The following is a 23,292-nucleotide window of genomic DNA, read 5'->3' on the forward strand; positions in this document are numbered from 1 at the left end:
TGTAGAGTACCTATTTCCTCTTCATTTGTTTGGTCTGGTGGGTTTTTACCTTGCTCCTTCATCTGCTCTGTGTTTCTCTGTCTTCTCATTTTGTTTAACTTACTGTGTTTGGGGTGTCCATTTCGCAGGCTGCAGGTTCGTAGTTCCCATTGTTTTTGGTGTCTGCTCCCAGTGGGTAAGGTTGGTTCACTGGGTTGTGTAGGCTTCCTGGTGGAGAGGACTGGTGCCTGTGTTCTGGTGGATGAGGCTGGAGCTTGTCGTTCTGGTGGGCAGGACCACGTCCGGTGGTGTGTATTGGGGTGTCAGTGAACTTATTATAATTTTAGGTAGCCTCTCTGCTAATGGGTGGGTTTGTGTTCCTGTCTTGCTAGTTGTCTGGCATAGAGTGTCCAGCACTGTAGCTTGCTGGTCGTTGAGTGAAGCTGGGTCTTAGCGTTGAGATGGAGATCTCTGGAAGAGCTTTTGCCATTTGATATTACTTGGGGTTGGGAGGTCTCTGGTGGACCAATGTCCTGAACTTGGCTCTCCCACCTCAGAGGCTCAGGCCTGACACCTGGCCAGAGCACCAAGAGCTTGTTATCCACACGGCTCAGAAGAAAAGGGAGAAAAAGGAAGGAAGGAAAGAAGGAAGGAAGGATGGAAGGAAGGAAGAAAATAAAGTTATTAAAATAGAAAAAATTATTAAGAGCCTGAGGCGCAGTGTGTTCTCCAGGGGAAATTGTCCCTGGATCACGGGACCCTGGCAGTGGCAGGCTGCACAGGCTCCCGGGAGGGGCGGTGTGGATAGTGACCTGTGCTTGCACACAGGCTTCTTGGTGGCTGCAGCAGCAGCCTTAGTGTTTCATGCCCGTCTCTGGTGTCCGCGCTGATAGCCGTCACTCGCGTCTGTCTCTGGAGCTCGTCTAGGCGATGCTCTTAATTCCCGCTCCTCGTGCACCCCGGAACAATGGTCTCTTAACTCTTAGGCAGTTCCGGAGTTTTTCCCGGATTCCCTCCCGGCTAGCTGTGGTGCACTAGCCCCTTCAGGCTGTGTTCACGCAGCCAACCCCAGTCCTCTCCCTGGGGTCTGACCTCCGAAGCCCAAGCCTCAGCTCCCAGCCCGCGCCCGCCCCGGCGGGTGAGCAGACAAGCCTCCCGGGCTGGTGAGTGCTGGTCAGCACCTATCCTCTGTGCAGGAATCTCTCCGCTTTGCCCTCCGCACCCCTGTTGCTGCGCTCTTCTCCGTGGCTCTGAAGCTCCCCGCCTCCGCCACCCGCAGTCTCTGCCTGCGAAGTGGCTTCCTAGTGTGTGGAAACCTTTCCTCCTTCACAGCTCCCTCCCAGAGGTGCAGGTCCCATCCTTATTCTTTTGTCTCTGTTTTTTCTTTTTTCTTTTGCCCTACCCAGGTACATGGGGAGTTTCTTGCCTTTTGGGAGGTCTGAGGTCTTCTGCCAGCATTCAGTAGGTGTTCTGTAGGAGTTGTTCCACCTGTAGATGTATTTCTGATGCATTTGTGTGGAGGAAGGTGATCTACACGTCTTACTCCTCCACCATCTTGAAGGCATGCCCCACTTGTGCCATATTTGAAGTTCAATTTTAAGCTAATTGATCACTTCTTTCTGCTTCTGTTTTCCCACCTCCTAGTTTCAGGCTTGGCCACTGGTTCTGGGATTTCTCTTGGGGAAGGAATTTGGCATTGTCTCTTGACTTTTCTTCCTGCCTCCTCAGCCATTCATTATGCTGGCCCTTGCTCCTCCAGGGTTCATGTGGAGTGGTGGGTTATGAAAGGGAAAAGGCAAAAGTTTTTCAATGATATGCTTTCAAATGCTGTTTCTTTTGTAAGGAAGTTTTGGTTCTTCAGAGGCTTTACACTGACCTCTTCTGTAAAACAAACAAGCAGACTTACAAATACTGCTGTACATAAATATATTACAAAAAAGGTCTGGACCATACAAACAAATGGAAAATAATGTTTACCTCTGCGTAGAGCAAGCGGAATGAGGGACAAGGGGTATGGGCATCTCAAGGGTGTTTTTACTTTGTATTATTTGAATTCTTATAACATGTAGAATGTATTTTGGATATTTGGTAAACAAAAAGCTATGTATTGAAAATAACATGAAACATTGCAAATGGGAAATTACTTCTAAATAGAAAAAGTGTAGAAGGGCCATTTTAAAGAAAACAGTCTAAAATAAAATATGTGTATGTTCATTAACTTTAAAAAACTGTAGTGTTTTCAGGTGAGTTTTATGATAAAGTTATAATAGGGAAAAAACATGAACTTAGAGATATAGCTTTGATTTATTTTTGGTGTGGGTTATTTCTAAAAATCATGTTTTAAAGCATCATCTACATATAATATAACACATAGATTTTTAGTATAGTTTGAAGAGTTTAGACAAATGTATACACCTGTGTAATCCCCTCCCAATCAAGATATAGAACATTCCTTTCCCACCATAAAGTTCCCTTATACCACTTTCCAAACTTCCCACCACCCTAGGCAACACCTGATCTGATTTCTGTCACCACAGCTTATTTTTGCTGATTCTGGAACTTCATATAACAAGAGTCATATAATATGTACTCATTTGTGCCTGACTTACCTCAATCTCATATCTGAGAGATTCATCCATGTTGTTACATGTATCAGCAGTTCTTTCCTTTTTATTTACTGAGTAGTATTCCATTGAATGAATATATCAGTTTATATATCTATTCTCCTGTTAATAGACATTAGGATTGTTTCCAGTTTTTGGCTGTTATGAATAAGCTGCTATAAATACTGGTGTACAAGTCTTTCTCTAAACATATGTTTTCAGTTCTCTTGAGTAAATACCTAAGAGTGGTATTGTTAGGTCATAGGATAGGTATATATTTTAATTACAATAAACTATCAAACTTTTCCCCAAAGTTGTACTATTTTATGTTTCCATCAGGAATTGTGAATTCTATTTATTCCTCAGTCTTGCCTGGAGTTTTCTTTGTTGGGAGGTTTTTGACTACTGATTCAATATCCTTACTTGCTATTGTTCTGTTGAGATTTTTCTTTTTTTTTTTCTTTAATGATTCCCACAGATTCCCTCAGTAATCCTGATGAGGCGAGATCTGAGTGGGCCTCCCAGGAAGCATCCAGCCATACCTGGGGAGCTGGATGTCCGTCTTGGACTCTTGTTTTCCTGCTGGAGAAACCATAGGCTTGGGGGGCCCTGTAGGTGTGGTGCTATGCCAGGCTTGGGGGAGGGACAGTGTGGTCAGAGTGTAGCCACTCCTCTTACCCTTCTCTGTCTCTCTGGTCCAGGAGGGTGCTTTAGCCTTACCCCCGGGTTCTGGGATTTTTTTTTTTAGTGTTGTCGGTGGATAGTTGCTAGTTGGTCTTCTTGTGAGGGGGACTGAAGTTTGGAATGACCTGTGTTGCTTTCTTGATGACGTCACCCTTTAAGGTTTTCTGCACACACAATCATGATGTCTTTGAATAACAACAGTTTTTGCCTTTTCCTCTCCAGTTTTCATGCCTTTTGCATCTTTTCTTGCCTTATTGTACAGGCTAGTTCTTCTGTACAATGTTGAATAGAAGATCTGAGAGCAAACATTCTTGTGTTTTCTCCTAGTCTTGGTGAAGAGTTCAGTGTTTCACCATTTAAGTGTGATATTGGCTGTAGTTTTTTTTGTAGGAAAAACCCTTTTATTAGGTTGAAGTTTGATTCTCTTTCTGGATTACTGAGAGGTTTTAATCATTAACGGGTTGAATTTTGTCAAATGTATTTTCTTGTCGAGATATTTTCTTTTCCTACTAATTTGGTGAATATTTCAAATATTAAGTCTTACATTTCTAGTATTAAACCCTGTTTGATTATTATTTATTAAACTTTTTATATATTTGCTTATATTTTGTGAAGAACTTTTTGTATCTATTCTTATGAGAAACACTGGTCTAATTTTCTTTGCTTCGAGTGTTAGCCAGGCTTTTTATCAGTGTTTTGCTGATCTCACAAAGTAAATTGACAGGTATTCCTTATTCTTGTTTTTTCTGAAAGTTTTTGTAAGAATAGTCTTATTTTTTTCCTTAAATATTTGATAGATTCACCGGTGATACTGTCTTTATGGGAAGATTTTTTTTTAAAGAAATTCAATTTAGATTCAGAACTATTGATATTTTCTGTTTCATCTTGTATCCCTATGGTGGATTTTTCAAGGAATTTTTTCATTTCATCTAAGTTATCAAATTTATTGTCATAAAGTTGCTTATAATAGTTCTTTATTCTTAAAGTATTTATAAGATCTTTAGTAATATCCCTCCTTTCATTCTTGTTATTGGTTATTTGTATATTTTCTCTTTTTATTCTTGATCATTTTTACTAGGCAGTACCAATTTTATTGACTGTGTTCAGAGAGTAAACTTTGGCTTTATTTTCTCTGTTGTATTGATTTTGCTCCCTGGATAATTTCTTTAGATCTCCTTTCAGGTCTGTTGATACCTTCTGCTTTATCCAGTCTACTTTTGAGTGTATCCAATGATGTTTTTCATTTCAGATATGATCCTTTTTATTCTAGCATTTCTGTTATTTGTTTGTTTTGTTTTGTTTCTTTGATATTCTCCTGTTTATCTGCGGAGAATTCCAATGTTTTCACTTGTTAAGACTATGTTTTCATATAAGCCTATGGAATATTAACAATAGCGCTATTAAAGTACTTCCTCAAGTTATGTCTAATTTTTCTGACATTGTAAGGAGAAAATCTAGATCATTGATTAAAAACTTCTTTTCTAATGTAGGCATTTAAAGTTTCTAATTTTGTTCTGAGCATTGCTTTAGTTGCAACCTACAAAATTTAATGGTTATATTTCCTTATTATTCTGTGAAAAATTTTTTCTAGTTTCCCATCTGACTTATTTTTCAACTCCTGAGTTACTTAAAGGTGTGTTTAAATTTCAAATATTTGGGGATTTTCTAGATATCATATAATTATTGTTTCCTCATCTAATTCTGTTTTGATCAGAGAGTATACTCTAATGTTTGAGTTATTTGAGACTTAAATAATGACAGCATATGATCTTTCTTGATGAACATTGAAAGGGAATATTATTCTTCAGTTTTGGATATTGTATTTTATAAATGTCAGTTAGTTCAGGGTAATCGATGGTATTATTTAGATCTCCTGTGTCAGTATACATACTGATATTTTTGTCTTCTACTTTATCAGTTATTGAAACAACAGTGTTAACATTTCAACTATGATGGTCTTTTTCAAACAATCATTTCAAACAAATCATTGTTTTTTAAAGTCTTTGCTTCATTTTGCTCATTTTTATGTCATTTTAATGATTTTTATGTCTTTCTGTTGCATTGATATTTTTGTCATTATGAAGTGGACCTCTGTATCTTCGGAGATACTCCCTTGTTTTGGTGTTTACTTTGTATGATAATATAGCCTCTCAAGCTTATTATACTTGATGTTTGCATAGTATCTCTTTTTCTATTCTTTCTTTTTTTTAAAAAATAAATTTATTTTATTTATTTTATTTTTGGCTGCCTTGGGTCTTCATTGCTGTGCGCAGGTTTTCTCTAGTTGTGGTGAGCGGGGGCTATTCTTTGTTGCATTGCGCGGACTTCTCATTGTGGTGGCTTCTCGTTGCAGAGCACGGGCTCTAGGTATGTGGGCTTCATTTGTTGTGGCGCACGGGCTCAGTAGTTGTGGCTCGCAGGCTCCAGAGCACAGGCTCAGTAGTTGTGGCGCAGGGGCTTAGTTGCTCCGTGGCATGTGGGATCTTCCCAGACCAGGCCTCGAACCCATGTCCTCTGCATTGGCAGGAGGATTCCTAACCACTGCGCCACCAAGAAAGCCCTCTTTTTCTATTCTTTCACTTTCAGTCTATCTGTGTCTTTGTATTTAAAGTTGTTTCTTAGAGACAGCATATAGTTGGATCTTGATTTTTTAATATAGCCTTTTGCCTTTTATTAGGAAAATATGATCCATTTTCATTATATGTGTGTGTTTTTTTGTTTGTTTGTTTTTAAAAATTAATTAATTAATTTATTTTTGGCTGTGTTGGGTATTGGTTTCTATGCGAGGGCTTTCTCCAGTTGCGGCGAGTGGGGGCCACTCCTCATCGCGGTGCGCGGGCCTCTCACTGTCGCGGCCTCTCCCGTTGCAGAGCACAGGCTCCAGACGCGCAGGCTCAGTTGGTGTGGCTCACGGGCTTAGTTGCTCCGTGGCATGTGGGATCTTCCCAGACCAGGGCACGAACCTGTGTCCCCTGCATTGGCAGGCAGATTCTTAACCACTGCGCCACCAGGGAAGCCCTATATGTGTGTTTTTAAGTCTATTCTCTTGCTGTTTTCCTTTTTGTCTCATATCTCTTATTGCTCTTCTTTTGTTTTAATCAAATGTTTGTCATTCCACTTTATTTCTTGTGTTAACTTTTTAGATATTTCTGTTGTAATTAATTTTTAGTATTTGGTCTAGGTATCACAATATGCATTTTTAACTTGTCATGGGCTACTTAAAATTAATACTGAACCACTTCATTCTTAACAAATATAAGACTTTTAAAATAATATAATTCCATTTACTACCTGTCCCTGCCATTTCTGTTGTTATACATATATTTTATTTCCACATATGTTATAAGTGACACTAAGAAATTATTTGTGCTTTAAAGAGTAATTTATCTTTTAAGGAAATGAATACACATGCATTTCCCATTTCTAGTGTTCCTCATTTCTTCTTAAAGTTTCAGATTTCTATCTGGTATCATGTGATTTAATTAAGCCTAATGCACTATTTAAAAAGTATTTCTTGTTGTGCAAGTGTGCTGGTGACTAATTCTTAGCTTCCTTCATCTGAAAATGGCTTTCTTTCACTTTCAGTTTTAAAGACTAATTTTTATTGGATGTCATGTTCTGGGTTGAGAGTTCTTTTCCTCCTTTCATTGCTTTGAACGTATTCTCCCATTTTCTTTTGGGTCTCCATTGTTTCTGATAAGAAGTTAGAAGTTCACCTGTATGTCGTGTAGTTTTTCTCTGTCTGCTTTCAAGATTTTCCCTTTATTTTGGGGTTTTTGCACTTTGATGTACCTAGGTTTAATTTTCTTTGTACCTATCCTTTATGGGATTGCTGAGTTTCCTCATTTTGTAGGTTAATGTTTTTCAGTAAATTTGGGAAATTTTCAACCACTATTTCTTCAAATATTTTTTTCTGCTTCAGTCTCTTTCTTTAATGTAATAGGACTTTAACAGCTATTTAGTAATTTTGAAGTCCTGTCTTCTAATTTCAATATCAGGGTAATTTTGGAGTCTGTTTCCTTTGATGGCTTTGTTTCCTGGCTGCATGTCACATTTACTGCTCATTTTCATGTCTGGACATTATGAATTCAACATTGTTGGAAGTCTGATTTTGGGGGTTTTTTTTCCTCTGTTTTTTTAAGCATGTCAAGTTTCATTCTGGAATGTAGTTAGTGTAATTGGAGGTATTCTTGATCCTATCTAGGCTTGGTTTTAGGCTTTAGTTGGGCCAGTGTATAGTAGTCCTTACTCTAGGGTATGGTCCTTATTCTAAAGACGTGGTCTTTCTGGTATTTCAGCTGAATTCTGGGATATTAATGAGGTTCCTCCACCATGACTAGATAGGAACTTTAAGATATTCTAGCACTGCACAGCCTTTAGTATCTCCATTCTTTATTTAACCCCATAGTAGCCTTTGTCTGCTAGCCTAGCTTCTGCCCTGTCACCTCCTATCCCTAAAACTGTACAACTGCCTCACCTTCAGTACTGTGAGTTCCTGCAAATTCCACTAGCTTCAACAGTCCCAAACTCTGATCTATGATCACTGTGCACTGCCTGAGCCTCCATTTCCCTGTGCTGTAGTCAGAAAATTGTCCCTAGCTGGAGATCTTGGGTGATGGTGGAAATCACCTTCTGTGTTTCTGTTTTCTCTTATACTGCCTATTATCCAGTCCCTGAAAACAGGTGCTTCATATGTTTTGTCCAGTTTCATAATTATTTATAGCAAGAGGGGAAGTTCAGTATTAGTTACTCTATTATAGCTGGAAAGAGAGCAAACAGTATATGTAAAAATGATTCGATTTTACTTATACCAAACAGATGCTTATAGTTTCATCTGCAATACTGAGTATAGCAAATATAATAAGAAACTTTATAAATAGATTAGGTGTTAGGAATAATTGCATATTTGGTGGGTTGCTAAAAGCTGATCAGAAAATACTATTTATTTCAACCCTTGTTATGATTGCTCCATTCCCATATATAGTTATGGATAATATATACTTAATGGGTAATAAATATTTGAATAAATGAAAACCAAATTAGAATGTATGTTTGAAAAGCCTTTGAAAATTATTAAGTGTATGAATATGTGGAAGATATTTTTATTAAGATCTTTTACTAATTTGCGAAATATATTCTCTTTTTTTGCTTTAATTTAAATTGAAAATCTTATATTGACTTACTGGAATTCTTTGAGTATTTTTTTTTTAATTGAAATGATTTTAAGTTGGAAGGACTTGGTTAGTGAATGTATATTGGCTTATGAAACACTCAATACATTTTTTTTTAAACAGTGATTTTATTTATTTTTCTTTTTTCTTTTTTTTTGACCATGTTGGGTCTTAGCTGTGGCATGCGAGATCTTTCGTTGTGACACGGGCTCTTCGTTGTGGTGCGCAGGCTTCTCTCTAGTTGCGGCGTGTGGGTTTTCTCTCTCTAGTTGTGGTGCACTGGCTCCAGAGCGCATGGGCTCTGTAGTTTGCGGCATGCGGGCTCTCTTGTTGAGGCGTGTGAGCTGAGTAGTTGTGGCACGCGGGCTTAGTTGCCCTGTGGCATGCAGGATCTTAGTTCCCCAACCAGGGATTGAACCTGCGTCCCCTGCGTTGGAGGGTGGATTCTTTACCACTGGACCGCCAGGGAAGTCCCTCTCAATACATTTTTGTTACTTTTATTTATTTTTAAGAAGTAACCAAATCCCTGATTTCTTTGTTTGGTTTTAAAACGTTTTTGTGATCCCTTTGGTATTAAAGTATAGGAATAAAGGGTAATGACTAAGAGTCTACTGAGGTTTGATTTCAGTGGGCATCAACAAATAGTAATAGTCCATTGCCTAAACTTTGGTTATGTTATTAATTTCCCAAACATATGTTTTTTAATTCTCTAAGTTGACTGATTTTCTTTTCTTACTATTCTAGGTCACTATCAATATTAGCTCACATCATTGAAAAGATAATTTTGAAGACATGTTTTGCTGAAAAGAAAACTGAGAAAAATTTTACGAATGGGATGAACACGCACCAGTTAATTGACTACCTACTGCAATTTGAATGTTAACATTACCCACCTGGTACAGTTACTTAGTGATGTACCTATTCTCACGATACCCTATTTCAGTGTGCTCGTCTTGATTAAAGAATTCAAAGTGGAGTACCGCAAACTTGATATGGATAATAAAAAGAAAGACAAGGACAAATCAGATGATAGAATGGCACGACCCAGTGGTCGGTCAGGACACAACACTCGAGGAACTGGTTCTTCATCCTCTGGAGTTTTAATGGTTGGACCTAACTTTAGAGTCGGAAAAAAAATTGGATGTGGGAATTTTGGAGAATTACGATTAGGTAAGACTATTTTGTTTATTCCATAAAGTTGGGAGCATTTTTTAAAATGAAAGATACTTTTTAATGAAATGATTTAGTTACTTAATTGTTTAGTTGTTTAATTGTGGTAATTTTAAAGAATATAGATATTAGGAATTTCTAATATACTTCTGTTTTCATTTGTCAGTAATTCCCTAGTATAACAATGTCTGTTTACTTGAGATAAAGCGTCCAGAATATGAGAAAAAAGAAAATAAATTTAAAAGCCCCAGCAGGCTGAAATAGATACCAGGAAAGCCTTTGCAATGTATTTCTTAGGAATGATATTTAGGCTACCTTTTCTGATTTGAAAACATTTAGTAACTGGTTACTTTAGGAGGATATGTATGGCTTAAAGTCAAGGTAATATGCTGAAACTGCATCAAAAATCAGTGAAATTTACAGTGTTGTAATCTATTCTCCCATTCCCCCAAGTATATCCAGGGTAGTTTAAGAATCTATATTCTTAATAAGGGACACAAAGTACTGACTCAGTTTATTCTTATAATCAGGTAAGTTTGGGAAGAAACACTGGTCTAATTTAAACCTCCTAACTCTACATTTAAGGCATTTGAAACTCAGTGAGGGAAGGTTTCTTGCCAAATGTCACACAGCAATTTAAGATGGACTCGTGATCCAAATCTACATTTTTAACTCCTAGTGCAATAAAGATGTGGCTATCTTCACTGAAGAGAAACAAGAAGGAGGGTAGCACAGTTTTATGGGAGTCAGTATTGAGGTACCCTGAGGGCTTTTTGGTCAATGCAAGAGTGTAAACTTCGGAAATAAAAAGAAAAAACTTGGCTTCACAATTTTCATTAGATTCAACCCTGGTGTTAGAAATATACACAATTGTATGTTCATCTACTCGACTTCTTCTCCTTTTTCATCTCGTAAAACACTCTAATTTGTAGTTATTCCTTCATTTTATTACTGTTTTATGTAGCTAATGTACATTAAATCTTTGAATGAAGCAAGGCAATAAAAGGCAATGACATATTTTGTACATTGCTGTTAAATGATGTGTCTGACAGACTCTTCTGCATTTTAGAAGGGACACAAATATTTGTAAGGGTGAATGTTTTACATTTTATTTTTTGAAGGATATTGAATTAGATATTTTGAAATTCTTAAATTGTTTCTCATTTTGGCATTAGAAAAAAAACTGGGTTGTTTACTTATCCAACCTTGAACTATTATACATCCATCTATCCATTCAAAATTTATCGCATGTCTACAGTATTATGTATGAGGCATGATTAGGCACTGATGATACACTAGAAAAATATAAAATTTGTCTCTGCCATTATGGAATACATAAGTCATTTAACTATGTGGGGCTTCAGATTTCTCAACTTTAAAATGGGATTATTTCCACTTCCTAAATTATTGTGAAGATTAAATTTAGATAATAGTGTAAAAGGACCAGCACTGTACTTGCCTGTTTTAGGAAAACAATGATTGTTCTGCTCCATTAAAAGATATCAAGATATTTGTTTTTAATTAAAATTATAGCATGTTATATGTATATTTATTTAAATTTATTTATATAAATTTGTTTTATAGCTATATATTTTGTCTTATATAAATATTTGTACTTCACCTGTCACTCTCTCTCTCTTTGTGTATATGACTATAGTACCGTAGTACTTCGGCCTTTTTTTATTCAAAATTGGTTTCATGTAATTTATTTCAAAATAACTATGTATATATACATCTGTGTGTGTGCATGTATGTATATATGTGTGTGTGTATGTGTGTGTATACACACAAAGCAATCTAGTGGAGCATTTTAACTAGGGCAATATGAGAAACTATGTGTACCCATATATACTGAAACTATATATGCTGTGTACTGAAAAAACAGCAAAATAACCCTTTCTTTTGCAGTCTGTGACTGAGCAGGAATAGGCATAAGATGACTTACTAGTCCATCCATCCATCCATCCATCCATCATCTATTTATCTATCTCTCTGTACCTAATCTATCTATGGGTTTTTATTATATATTTGTGTACATCTATTTATTTAAATGTATTATCTATACATGTAACTGTGTTTTATGTGTACTTATGATACATGTAACATATACACTTGCAGAACTAATTTAATCATATTTTTCTTTCTTGATAGACTACTAAATAAAGGGACGTTTTATTCCTTTTTCTAAAGGTCCCAAGTGATTTCTCTGTACAGAAAAAGTTGTGATAAGTATCATTCTTTCTGTACCTGGATAAGCATGCTAATGTTAAAAGCTGGTTTGAATTCTTAAGGTGCTTTCTTTAAAACCATGTTAATAGACATTTGATTTTTGGCACTGAAATTTTTGTGCTTAGTATTGGGTAAGAAAGAATATAAGGTATATATGTTACAGGTAAGTGATTTTCAACAAAGATGCTATTAGCACCTTGGGCTGGACAGTTTGTTGTTGTTGTTGTTTTTTGTAGAGGACTGTCCAGTGCACTGCATGGTGTTTAGAACTTCAGACTTCTTGGGCACTAAATAGGAGTTGCATCTCCACATACAACCCCAAATGCCCTTCCCCCAACCTCCACTGCCATTTCTAAATGCCCCAAGGAGAGACACTATTACCCTCTGTTGAAAGTACAGGAAAAAAAAAGAAAGCTGGACATAAAAATTGGCCTTGAGATTAAAAAAAAATTGTTGAACTTTTGAAGTAATCTAAAATTAAATTTAAGTAAATGTATTTACTATCATTTTTATCTGTATTTTTAATTGTTAAATGATGAATTGATATATTTTTGGTTTTATTTTATCTTTGTATTGTGGTAAGGCTTGCATCCTGCTGCATGTTAGATGTATTTCTAGCTTAGACAGTCAACCAAAACCCCTAGAAATGCTTTTAACAGGCACTGAATGAGACAAAACAAAGCTAGCTAAAATGTGGGGTTATACTGTATATATTTTTTATTTTCCCATGATGCTTTAACATCTTAAAAAAACCTTTCTGGTCAACCATATTTCAATTTAAAAAAAAAAAAAAAACCTGAGGTGAGACCTCCTACTGCAGATGTATTCCAGAATATATAGAATACCTTTCTGCTTTACAGTTCAGCCAACATAACATTGCTTTAATAACAAAAACAAAAAAACCTCAAAACCTTTTTAGCTGTGGAGAGACTGCTCCTCTACAGGCTAGCCAGTTCTTAAAGATAGCAAAGGACTCAACTGGGAGCATGCCTTGATCTGCAAACTAACCAATCCGGAGCCATACCTCCTCTCTGGCCCATACACTCCAGGAGGCAATTTTCCTCTTCCTTAACTCATCCCATGGCCAAGTACAAGACAACTAGAGCCTGCCCACCAAAGGCTAACAGAATTATTCAAATTACCCAGTCCTAAGCTGTTTACCCTGCCCTGCCTTGCCTTTCCTGCAGAAACACCAATAAAGGCCTTGGCCTAAGCTCTTCCCTTGCTCTTGTCTTCTACCACCTGACCAAAACATGATGCTTCTTCTGTGACCCCCTTTCTAGGAACTGGAGTATAATAAACTTTGTTTTCCTGAGCTTCTTCTGTGTCCCCTCTTGTGGCTACACCTGACTGACCATGACGCAAAGGAACACAGAACAAGGGTGTTATATATTTGTCTATGAATTCCCATTATCTGAAATAAGATATTGTAAATTTTGATATAATTAAGTAGACCACAGGAGTTTTTATAACTTCTTTTATTTTTGTTTTTTCTCCTCTTGTTCCTGTATAGCTTATAACTCTTCTTAATTTATTGTTTATATTTAAGAATTGTTTTGTTGAAAATTCTGCAGGCCTTACAGTATATATCAAGTAAATATACAGATTTGAGTGGATTCATCATTTTTATGAATGTTTATTGATTTTCTACTTTTACTAACTGAAGCTTAAAACTTACCTGAAAAATGTAATAATAAGGAATAGACTATGATGCTATGACAAAGAGAACCTAGAATATAGTGGTGTTAGGCAAAATCGTTTCTTTCTTTTTCACATAACACAGACCAGAAGGACAGCACCCAGAGCTGTCAGGGTATCTCTGCATCCTCAGTATGTGGCTTCAGTCTCTCTTCCAGCCAGCCAGCCAGCAAGAAGAAGAAAAAGGGCCAGAAGAGCACATGTTCATTCTTGGAAGTGGGGAGCGACATACCTTAACATCGACTCATATCCAGAACTTGATCACATGGCCGTACCAAGCTGAGAAAGAGGCTAGAAATTTAGTCTAGCTGGACAACCATTTTAAAACTTGGGCATTCTATTATTAGGGAAGGGGCACAGGTATATTTTGGTTAATTAGTAATCCCTGATATAAACATATATGTAGTTTCTGTAGAACATAGTTTTATAATAATGACCACCCAAATGCCACAGAATTGGTAAAACCATCTTTTCAAGTTCAGTGTGGCACAAAGCTCTATTGGAAATGTCTTTTGAAATTGGATTTAAAACATCAGTTAACTGGAACCAGTCTACTTGCAGCCTTCTCTTAACTGCATTCCCTCTATACATACACTGCCTCTCTTTCGCTCGTATTTTACCCACAAACACATATTCTGTGCAGTGTTAGTTCATATATATAACAAATATCGATTGAAAGCCAATTATTTAAGGCTGTGCCTATGCAAGGTGACAAAAATGCATTGGTAGTGTTGTTCAATCTATGTTCATCTTTATAAATATAACCCTCAAAGTTCAGCAAAATCTCTTATGTTCAAAAAAGGTGACGCTTTTAGGATTTTGTACTTTCTGCTGCGACTTAAAAGTAGACATTTGACCATGTAAATGCCAACAAAAACAGTACTTTTAGAAGTATATGGTTTATTTTGATTCTGTGGAATTTGTGTTTAACCTAACTTCTTGTCCTATGAATATTTTTCCCTGTGCACTTGCGAATAAATATCATATACAGGATAATTATGAAAAGATGATAATGTCTTGAGGAAATATAAATTCCATATTTAGACTCAAAACACAATTGTTCCTTTGTTAGACACCAGTTCCTCAAGATTAAGTTTTTCATTGTACCATTAAATTATTCACCTCAAGCTTACTAGAGGAAGACTACAATTTTATACATAACGCATTCTTGAAATTATATATGAAGGCACATCTAAATGCTGAACTTACTGGCTAAAAATATGGTATGTTTTCTAAAATTTGTTTATATTTATGGGCTCAGTGAGTACCTCACTATAGCTTAGCATTCACCACTTTGGGTACTCCTATTTGAGCTCCATCTTTATGATAAGGGTGATGGGTTTATGAGACTCATGCTGTTTAGCATTAGAATGAATGCTTTTTTTTTTCACTAATTTTTATAAAATAAGGACAAAACTCAAAAAAGCATTATAATATTTATACGAACAAACACTGCTGTACAGTGGTGGCAACGGTTCTAGGTATTTTCACCATAAGTCTTTGCTGCAAGCAGTTTTACTGTTTGGCCATACAACTCATTGGCCATAAGGCAGTTTTGCTGTAAAGGGTGAAATAAATGATTGACAATTTGGTTTCAATGCTGTAAAAGATAAAATAACTGGTTGACATTTTGGTTTGACAGTTTGGTTTTGACTGGTTGACAGTTTGGTTTCACTTCTCCACTGATGCAGTGCTTTCATTTTTTTTAAAAAATTTTTATTTTATATTGTAGTATACTTGATTTACAGTGTTATGTTTCAGGTGTACAGCAATGTGATTTAGTTATATGTATATCTATTCTTTTTCAGATTCTTTTCCCATATAGGTTATTACAGAGTATTGAGTAGAGTTCCCTGTGCTATATAGTAGGTCCTTGTTGATTATCTATTTTATATATAGTAGTGTGTCTATCCCAACCTCCTAACCTCCTTATATTTTTATTTTATATAAAGCTTAGGCCTCATAATGGTCTAAATAGCAACGAGTAGCGTGGTGGTCTTAAAATAGTGAATAAAACAACTACATATATTGACTTGATAGAAAATAAAATGATAAGAAAACTTACTAGAGGTATGACATAAGAGAGTGAAAAGCCAGATTGCATACAATACTAGAAAATGAGAACATCACTTTGCAGATCCTTCAGGGAACGCAGTCATCCCTGCCACACCTCAAACCAAAAGCTTACCAAGCTATAGCAAATATAAAGAAGCAGCTAGTAACTCACAACAGTCATCCAGAGCATTGTCAATTCTTTGGCTAATTTAGATACAACAGCTTGCGCTCTAATGCTGTCTTTATCAGATTTATCATGCAATATTAGAAGTTGGAGGCAAAAGAAGAATCAAGCTCTTCCTATCCCCCGTAAAGAAATGGTTACGTGATTCCTGATGAGTGTAAGTTTCTTGAAAATGGTGAAAATTTTTGCTCTTTGATAGTGGAGAACATTATGGAGACAGAATTTTTGTATTTGGTACAGAATCTGGCTTAGATGATTTGATAAAACATAAAGACTGGTCATGTGATGGAACATTTAAATGTAGTCTAGAGATTTACTACCAGTTATATAGGTTACATATATTGATAATAAATAGGAACATCCCTCGATTGTTCATTTTATTTCCAGGGATATCTGTGGAGACTTAGAGTTAGTTTTTTTTTTTTTTTAATTTATTTTTATATTTATTTTTGGCTGTGTTGGGTCTTTGTTTCTGTGCGAGGGCTTTCTCTAGTTGCGGCAAGCGGGGGCCACCCTTCATCGCGGTGCGCAGGCCTCTCTCTTTCGCGGCCTCTCTTGTTGCAGAGCACAGGCTCCAGACGTGCAGGCTCAGTAGTTGTGGCTCACGGGCCCAGTTGCTCCGTGGCATGTGGAATCTTCCCAGACCAGGGCTCGAACCCGTGTCCCCTGCATTGGCAGGCAGATTCTCAACCACTGCGCCACCAGGGAAGACCGAGTTAGATTTTTTATGTCGTAGGGAACTTAGGTCCAACATGAGATTCTGAATCCTTAATGATTGACTTTGACAAAGGAAGTGTCACCTTTTCTCAGATATACCATAATACAACTATAATCATGAATCTATACACGTTTTAAATGTATTCAGATATTTTTTGTATTTTCATTTTGCACAGTAGAATCTTTAAAATATTTTATTACTAGTCTTTCATGTGTCATTGTGTCCTTTTTAATGTTCATTTTAAATTTTATTTTCATTGTTTTATCTTTTCCAGCAAAATTGCCTCATGGGCAATTAGCTGTGCTGCGATACTGCTTGTGGCAAAGATTCTTATGGTGAAAATACTGCTCACTGTGGCAGCATATCCAAGACTGAAATTTTGTCTAGAAGTTTTACTGCCATTTATTAGCTGTTGTATAAAATGAAGTTAGGAGTATTATGTTAGAAAAATCCCATGTGTGAAAGTTGATGATTACCTATTTTGTGTTAAGTAGCCAGTGTGACCAGGGCCAGTTACTATCACAGTTAAAAACAACAATGATCAGTGTTCTGTTTTTCTTACTATAAAAATAGTACATGCTTATTGAAAAAATACTGGAAATCCAGAAATCAAATATTGTTCTGTTTTTTATTCTTTGAACTGTACTTGTAAAGAAGCACATTAATTTCTGTATCAGATTTTCTTCATATACTTAATTCTCCATAGTATTTTACTTGAACTACAGATGTTGACCCCTTGGAATTTTCTAGATTATTTTCAACTTGCTGGTGTCAATGATTACTGTAATTCATTTGAATTCTTTACATATTAATTATATTAAATCTTTATTCTGATTTGTCTTTCACCTGTTCTTTGTATATAATAGTTTTTTTCAACTTACAAAAGTTTAAAATATTTTAAGCTATCAAATCTGTATAAAATCTTCTGATCTTTTAATCTTTTTCCATTTATTTTTAATGCTCAAAAAGGCTTCTATATACTGGCCTGATAAGTATTTTTTCTTGTTTTATGGGTTATATCTAACTCTTAAAATACCTGGAATTTAATTTGGTTATAAGGCAAGTTATTAATAACCCTTCTTCCCCTCAGAGTAATTAACTAGTTTGTCAAAGCCAATTATTGAATAATACTTTTAAAATTTTATTTTATTTTAAAGGTATTCCAGATTTTTTCTATATATTTGATCTATTTACTAGATTGCATATGAGCCCTATTAAGATCACATCCCATAATAATGAAGGATTTAAAACGAGGTGGTGATCGAGAAAGGAATTTTGTACTCCTGTTTCTATATAGGGTTCTAGTTTTGAAATTTAGTTTAGCATGTGTTTGCCTACTGCTTACTTTGTAAATTGTATGCAGTATTCCAACAAAACAAGAATTTTTCTTTTTTTTTTTAATAAATGGACTAAAGTATTTATTAGTATTGCTTTCTACTCTGAATCCAGGTGAAATACTAAATATGTTATGGAGTTGATCATAAATTTAAATATTTCCTTGTTATTGAGACTTCTGCTAAACAGTTGGAAGCAAAAACCCATGTTTCATTTAAATGTGTTATGTGCTTCCCCCGACCCCCCCAGAGTACAGTTTTACATAAGGTATCTTTAAAAATTCATTGCTGGTAGAATCTGACATTTTTCTTTTTTTTTCAAGGGAAAAATTTATACACAAATGAATATGTGGCAATTAAACTGGTAAGTTCATGTTTCTTATTTTTCTTTAATTATTTTCTTGTTATTTCTTTAATGATTAAGTTGCATTTTCACTACATTTTTTTCATATCATTTTAACTTGAGTGTTTATTGGGAAAGTGGTAAGTGTAACTGATCTTTTGTTATTAAGCTCCTAACATCATCATGCCCCTCAAGTGTATGATAATGTATATATAAGATATCTGTGTCTTTGTGTGTTACAAAAACTTAATCCCTTTACTTTGGCAGCATTATAGAACTGAATTTTAAAAAGTTTGAATTTAAGGAAGCTGGCGTATTGGCATTTTTAATTAGATAAAAGTTAGAATGCAAGATTTTTCTTCCTGATTCAAGCATTTGGACAAAGGTGTCCTTAGTATTCAGGATTACATTATTTGAAAATGTATTTGAGGTACCTTCCAAAATCTCGTTTTCTGTTGATGTTTTTATATTTGGTAAAACTTGGCTATTGCTTGACCTTCTAGGATTCAGAAATTCTTGATGTGGGTGGATACTCAGGCAAGCAAACTCCCCTGGGACTGTTTTGAAGTCCCAAATGTGCCTGGTATGACAGCTATAAGGCAGCTTTTTTTTTGAATAGTTGGGATCTGGGAATTTTCATAAGATATAACTTTGTCCTGGCACATCTGTTCTATCTGGTTTGCCAGCCATGTTTCCCTGAGGTTGAGCATGGCTTGGTTTTCCCAGCCTGCCTGCTAGTCTCAATCTTGTCTCTGCCAATATAACCACTGTTATTAGAGTAATGTGCTTTAATATAGAAGGAGAGACTACTTGAGGAAGAGGCAAGTGGGAGAAATTTAAAAAATTAAAAAAAAAACTTTTGGGATGAGATAGAAAACTGTGCTACTTAATTTTAAGTGTCCTGTGAGTGTAAACCAAGTTTCACTGCAACAAATGCTGTTTACTTTTACTGGTAAATAAAAATGTACAGAAGGGTTGTGGTGCCAACAGGAGAGACTAGCTGGCTGACATGTGAGTTGGGACTGGCATTTACCTGGCATGAGTTCACCTAGGTTTAAGTTCTGGTCCTTGACTTTATGACAGAAAATCTGGTTAGGTTGTCTCATTAAGATTGTCACTGTTAATCAGAAGTGGATTCACAGTATTAATTCATGCAATCAGTCAAGCTCTCAGAGGTGTAAATATTTAGGAAGAGTTAATTTCTAACTTACAGTGAGGTATTTTACTATTATGGGTCCGGAATGCCGACATCAGTATAAATAATATGCTTTCTTTCTGTAGGCTGATATACATAGAATGCTAAGTTAAAATTACAAGGTTCCCTCATGAGTGTGAAATCAGGACGAGGGGAGTTAGTTTGTGTGAATCACAGTAGGGAGGCCCAGGATGCAGGGAATGGGCACTGCTGACTTTTTCTTTGGATTTCTTTCTTTTCCCATGTTCTAGGCCAGTGGTCTGGGATCTAGATGTTGTACGGTGTTGGGAGTTGGGGAGGCACACCAGAATGGAAGTGTGGCAACACCCATATTCTGTGTTATTGATGGCCCGTAGTGAGTAGCTTCAGATATTTAACTGATATGTTAGGGCAAATAAGCCGTTGTGTCAAAATAGGAGCCCCTCTAGGCTGACCTTTACTTGTCCATTTCAGTCATTAACTGGTGACCCTTAGGTCCTGTTATTTTCAGATTTGGAACTTGTTTACCCTGTTGACATCTTTGATGCCTTAGTAAACACGTATTATGTCATCTTTTAGCCTTCTTATGTATACACACATAAGTCACTTTTTTAAGTTTACCTTCATGCCATATCACTATCCCCTTATTTTTCTTCTTTTTTTGGCGGGCGGACATTCTTTTTCTGCTCTGATTTATCCCTTTTTAAAGCACAGTGATCAGGACTACATATAATAATTATGGTTATTCGGTATTCTTTGGGAGAACTGGGAATATTTTTGGATCTCTTTGTGGTACTTTGAGGTTGAAGTATGGTATAGAGTCATGCTTGCCTCAGACTCATCCAAAAAATATATTGGCAGGGCAAAAAATTTTTCACATAAACTGTTGGACCAGGGTTTGGTACTTAGTTTACTAAATATTTGTGTGTGTGTCTGCATGTGTGTATGGGTATGTATTATATATATATAAAGTGTCCTTATATATTTTTTTGTATCTTATGTTATCTGTTTGTATCTATTGTCTCTGTTTATTGAAGATAATGTAATTTTGTTCCGAACCTCCCTAAAAAGTAACCACTTGAAAATGTTATGTCTGTATACCTTCAGTGCTATCTTATTTTTGTACGTTGGTACAAATAAAGGCATTATTTGTTGACAGTGGTGTTCAGAGAGCAAACTTCAGTGACTACTTTTAGCTCTGTTATCTCCTATAAAGGTTTTCACATTTATTTAATGTTACCCTAGTTCGTATTGATAGTATGTTTCAAGGTAATTTGTTAAATTTGACCTCAGCCACCACCCTCATATCTTGTTGTTTGTAGTTATATAGTAACCCGTCGTTCATGAATAATGAAAAATTCATCCTGTGGTGAGGTGACTTTTGTTATATGGTGGCACAATAAAATTTTACTGCTAGTAAAGTATTGGAATCAAGTTGAACTGACTCAACTAAGTTAGATCTGAGTTTCTGTTTTTACCTACGGAATATTAGTGATTGAATAAGTTATTTTTTTTTAAATTTTATTTTATTTATTTATTTTTGGTTGTGTTGGGTCTTCGTTTCTGCGCGTGGGCTTTCTCTAGTTGCGGCAAGTGGGGGCCACTCGCGCGGGCCTCTCACTATCGCAGCCTCTCTTGTTGCGGAGCACAGGCTCCAGACGCGCAGGCTCAGTAGTTGTGGCTCACGGGTCTAGTTGCTCCGCGGCATGTGGGATCCTCCCAGACCAGGGCTCGAACCCGCGCCCCCCGCACTAGCAGGCAGACTCTCAACCACTGCGCCACCAGGGAAGCCCAGTTATGTATTTAATTTTACTTGTGATTTCCTGAGTGGGCATCTTTTATTATATCTTATGGTTATATACTTTTATATAGTTAACTGAAGAATTCCACTATGTGGAAGGAGCTATTTTAAGTCATATATATGTGTATATAAACAAAATGAGAAAGAATATTCTATCCCTCTTTCGTAGATGAGGGAACTGAAAAGTACAAAAAGATTAAGTAACTTGCCAAAGTCTCTACAACAGCTAGTAAGTAGTGAATTTAGAATTCAAACCCAATACAATTTAGTTTCAGTGCCTGTGCTTTTAACTAGAGTTGTACCCTACCATTCTGCCTCTCAAGAACTAAGCTGATTGTTTTCTCTTATAATAATCTTTATGATTATAATTGTTCCACTGGGATTTTACAGGTTCTTTATCTGAAGTCTTTGTCGTTGGTTCTTTCACTACGATATATCTTAGTATAAATGTTTTAGTTATTCTGTTTGGGATTCACATTCCTCTTGAATCTCTGGTTTATCTTTCATCAGTTCTTGCATTTATTTCTTCAGTTATTCCCTCTGCTCACATTTCTCTCGAGACAATTATCAAATGCATATTAGACCTTCTCATTATATTGTCCAGAACTCTAATCTTTTTCCTATATTTTCTATTTTTCTTCCTTCATAATGTATTTTGTATACTTTATATAGATGCAGTCTACAAAATTTTCTCATTCTTTAGACATTTTTCTATCTCCCAGTTTCCAAATTCTCTTTTCTGTTGTGTTAATGTGCTGGTAGATTAGTTTTAAATTTTGTTATTGTAGTTTTTTTGTACTTCTTGAAGTTTTGTTGGTTTTGTTTAAATTTTGTTAGCTTGCTGTACTTTCCTGTTGAATCTTGTTCAATGTTCCTGTGTTATTACTTGGTTATAGTTTTGTTTCCTGCAAATATTTTCACACATTTATTATTTCTTATATGTTAAATCTATTTTGCTTCTGTTTATGTTCTCTGTGTGTGTGTGTGCGTGTGTGTGTAAAAATCTCAAAAACATTATGTTGAATGAAAAAAGCCAGACACATACATATAAAACATATATTGTATAATGTCATTTGTATGAAATCCAACAACGGACAAAACAAATCCAAAGGTGATAGAAGTCCAAAAGTGATTATCTCTGAGAGAAGGGTGATTGAAATGCTCTAAACTTTAGAGGCTAAAGGTTTTTTGAGATGGTGGTTGCAGGGATATATACAATTTACAAAGCTCATGGGCCTAATACTTAGGAACTGTGTGTTTTATTGTAAGCTGTACTCCAGCTAAAAATTAAAAAAATATATATTGTTGCTACTATCAGAATTTTCCTATCTCTGTCTTTGTTCTTTCTTACTTTTTTGTAATTTCTTACTTCTCTTTACATTAGAAATGTATAGTTTAGAGGTGAATTCCTGGGAACAGGAGAAATAGAATCAGGGCCACCATTCTAGTCATGAATGTTCACAGTATACTCTTCTTCAGGGTCAAAGAGTCAAACACAGATTTCCCTAATGCTTGATCTAATAGCCACTTAACCTTGTGTACATTTATGGCATTAATTTATTTTACACTGCGCTTAAAGTTGACTATCTGGATTTAACCTTAGGGAGACAAAGATGGCTAACAGAGTATTACATTACATAAGAGTTGAGAGTCCCTCCCATCATGAAAACTGCACAAGCCTCTTAGATAGCCTCATCTACCAGAGGACAGAGAGCAGAAGCAAGAAAAACTACAATCCTGCAGCCTGTGGAACAAAAACCATATTCACAGAAAGATAGACAAGATGAAAAGGCAGAGGGCTATGTACCAGATGAAGGAACAAGATAAAACCCCAGAAAAACAACTAAATGAAGTGGAGATAGGCAACCTTCCAGAAAAAGAATTCAGAATAATGATAGTGAAGATGATCCAGGACCTTGGAAAAAGAATGGAGGCAAAGATCGAGAAGATGCAAGAAATGTTTAACAAAGACCTAGAAGAATTAAAGAACAAACAAACAGAGATGAACAATACAATAACTGAAATGAAAAATACACTAGAAGGAATCAATAGCAGAATAACTGAGGCAGAAGAACACATAAGTGACCTGGAAGACAGAATGGTGGAATTCACTGCTGTGGAACAGAATAAAGAAAAAAGAATGAAAAGA

The 23,292-nt window shown here is 35.9% G+C and overlaps 1 protein-coding gene across 6 annotated transcripts in view; it reads left to right on the forward strand.

Moving 5' to 3' along the window:
• The window catches only part of CSNK1G3 (casein kinase 1 gamma 3), a 132,876-nt gene that overhangs the window by 28,781 nt on the left and 80,803 nt on the right, over nt 1-23,292 (forward strand). For all 6 annotated transcript variants that reach the window (XM_059916959.1, XM_059916962.1, XM_059916961.1 and 3 more), the window contains exons 2-3: nt 9,182-9,607; nt 18,149-18,189. In XM_059916959.1, the coding sequence (XP_059772942.1) occupies nt 9,430-9,607; nt 18,149-18,189 (219 nt within the window). In that variant the 5' untranslated portion in view covers nt 9,182-9,429. The remainder of the gene's footprint in view (nt 1-9,181; nt 9,608-18,148; nt 18,190-23,292) is intronic.

This window comes from Balaenoptera ricei, chromosome 3 (genome assembly GCF_028023285.1).
Source record: "Balaenoptera ricei isolate mBalRic1 chromosome 3, mBalRic1.hap2, whole genome shotgun sequence".
Taxonomy (NCBI): Eukaryota; Metazoa; Chordata; class Mammalia; order Artiodactyla; family Balaenopteridae; genus Balaenoptera; species Balaenoptera ricei.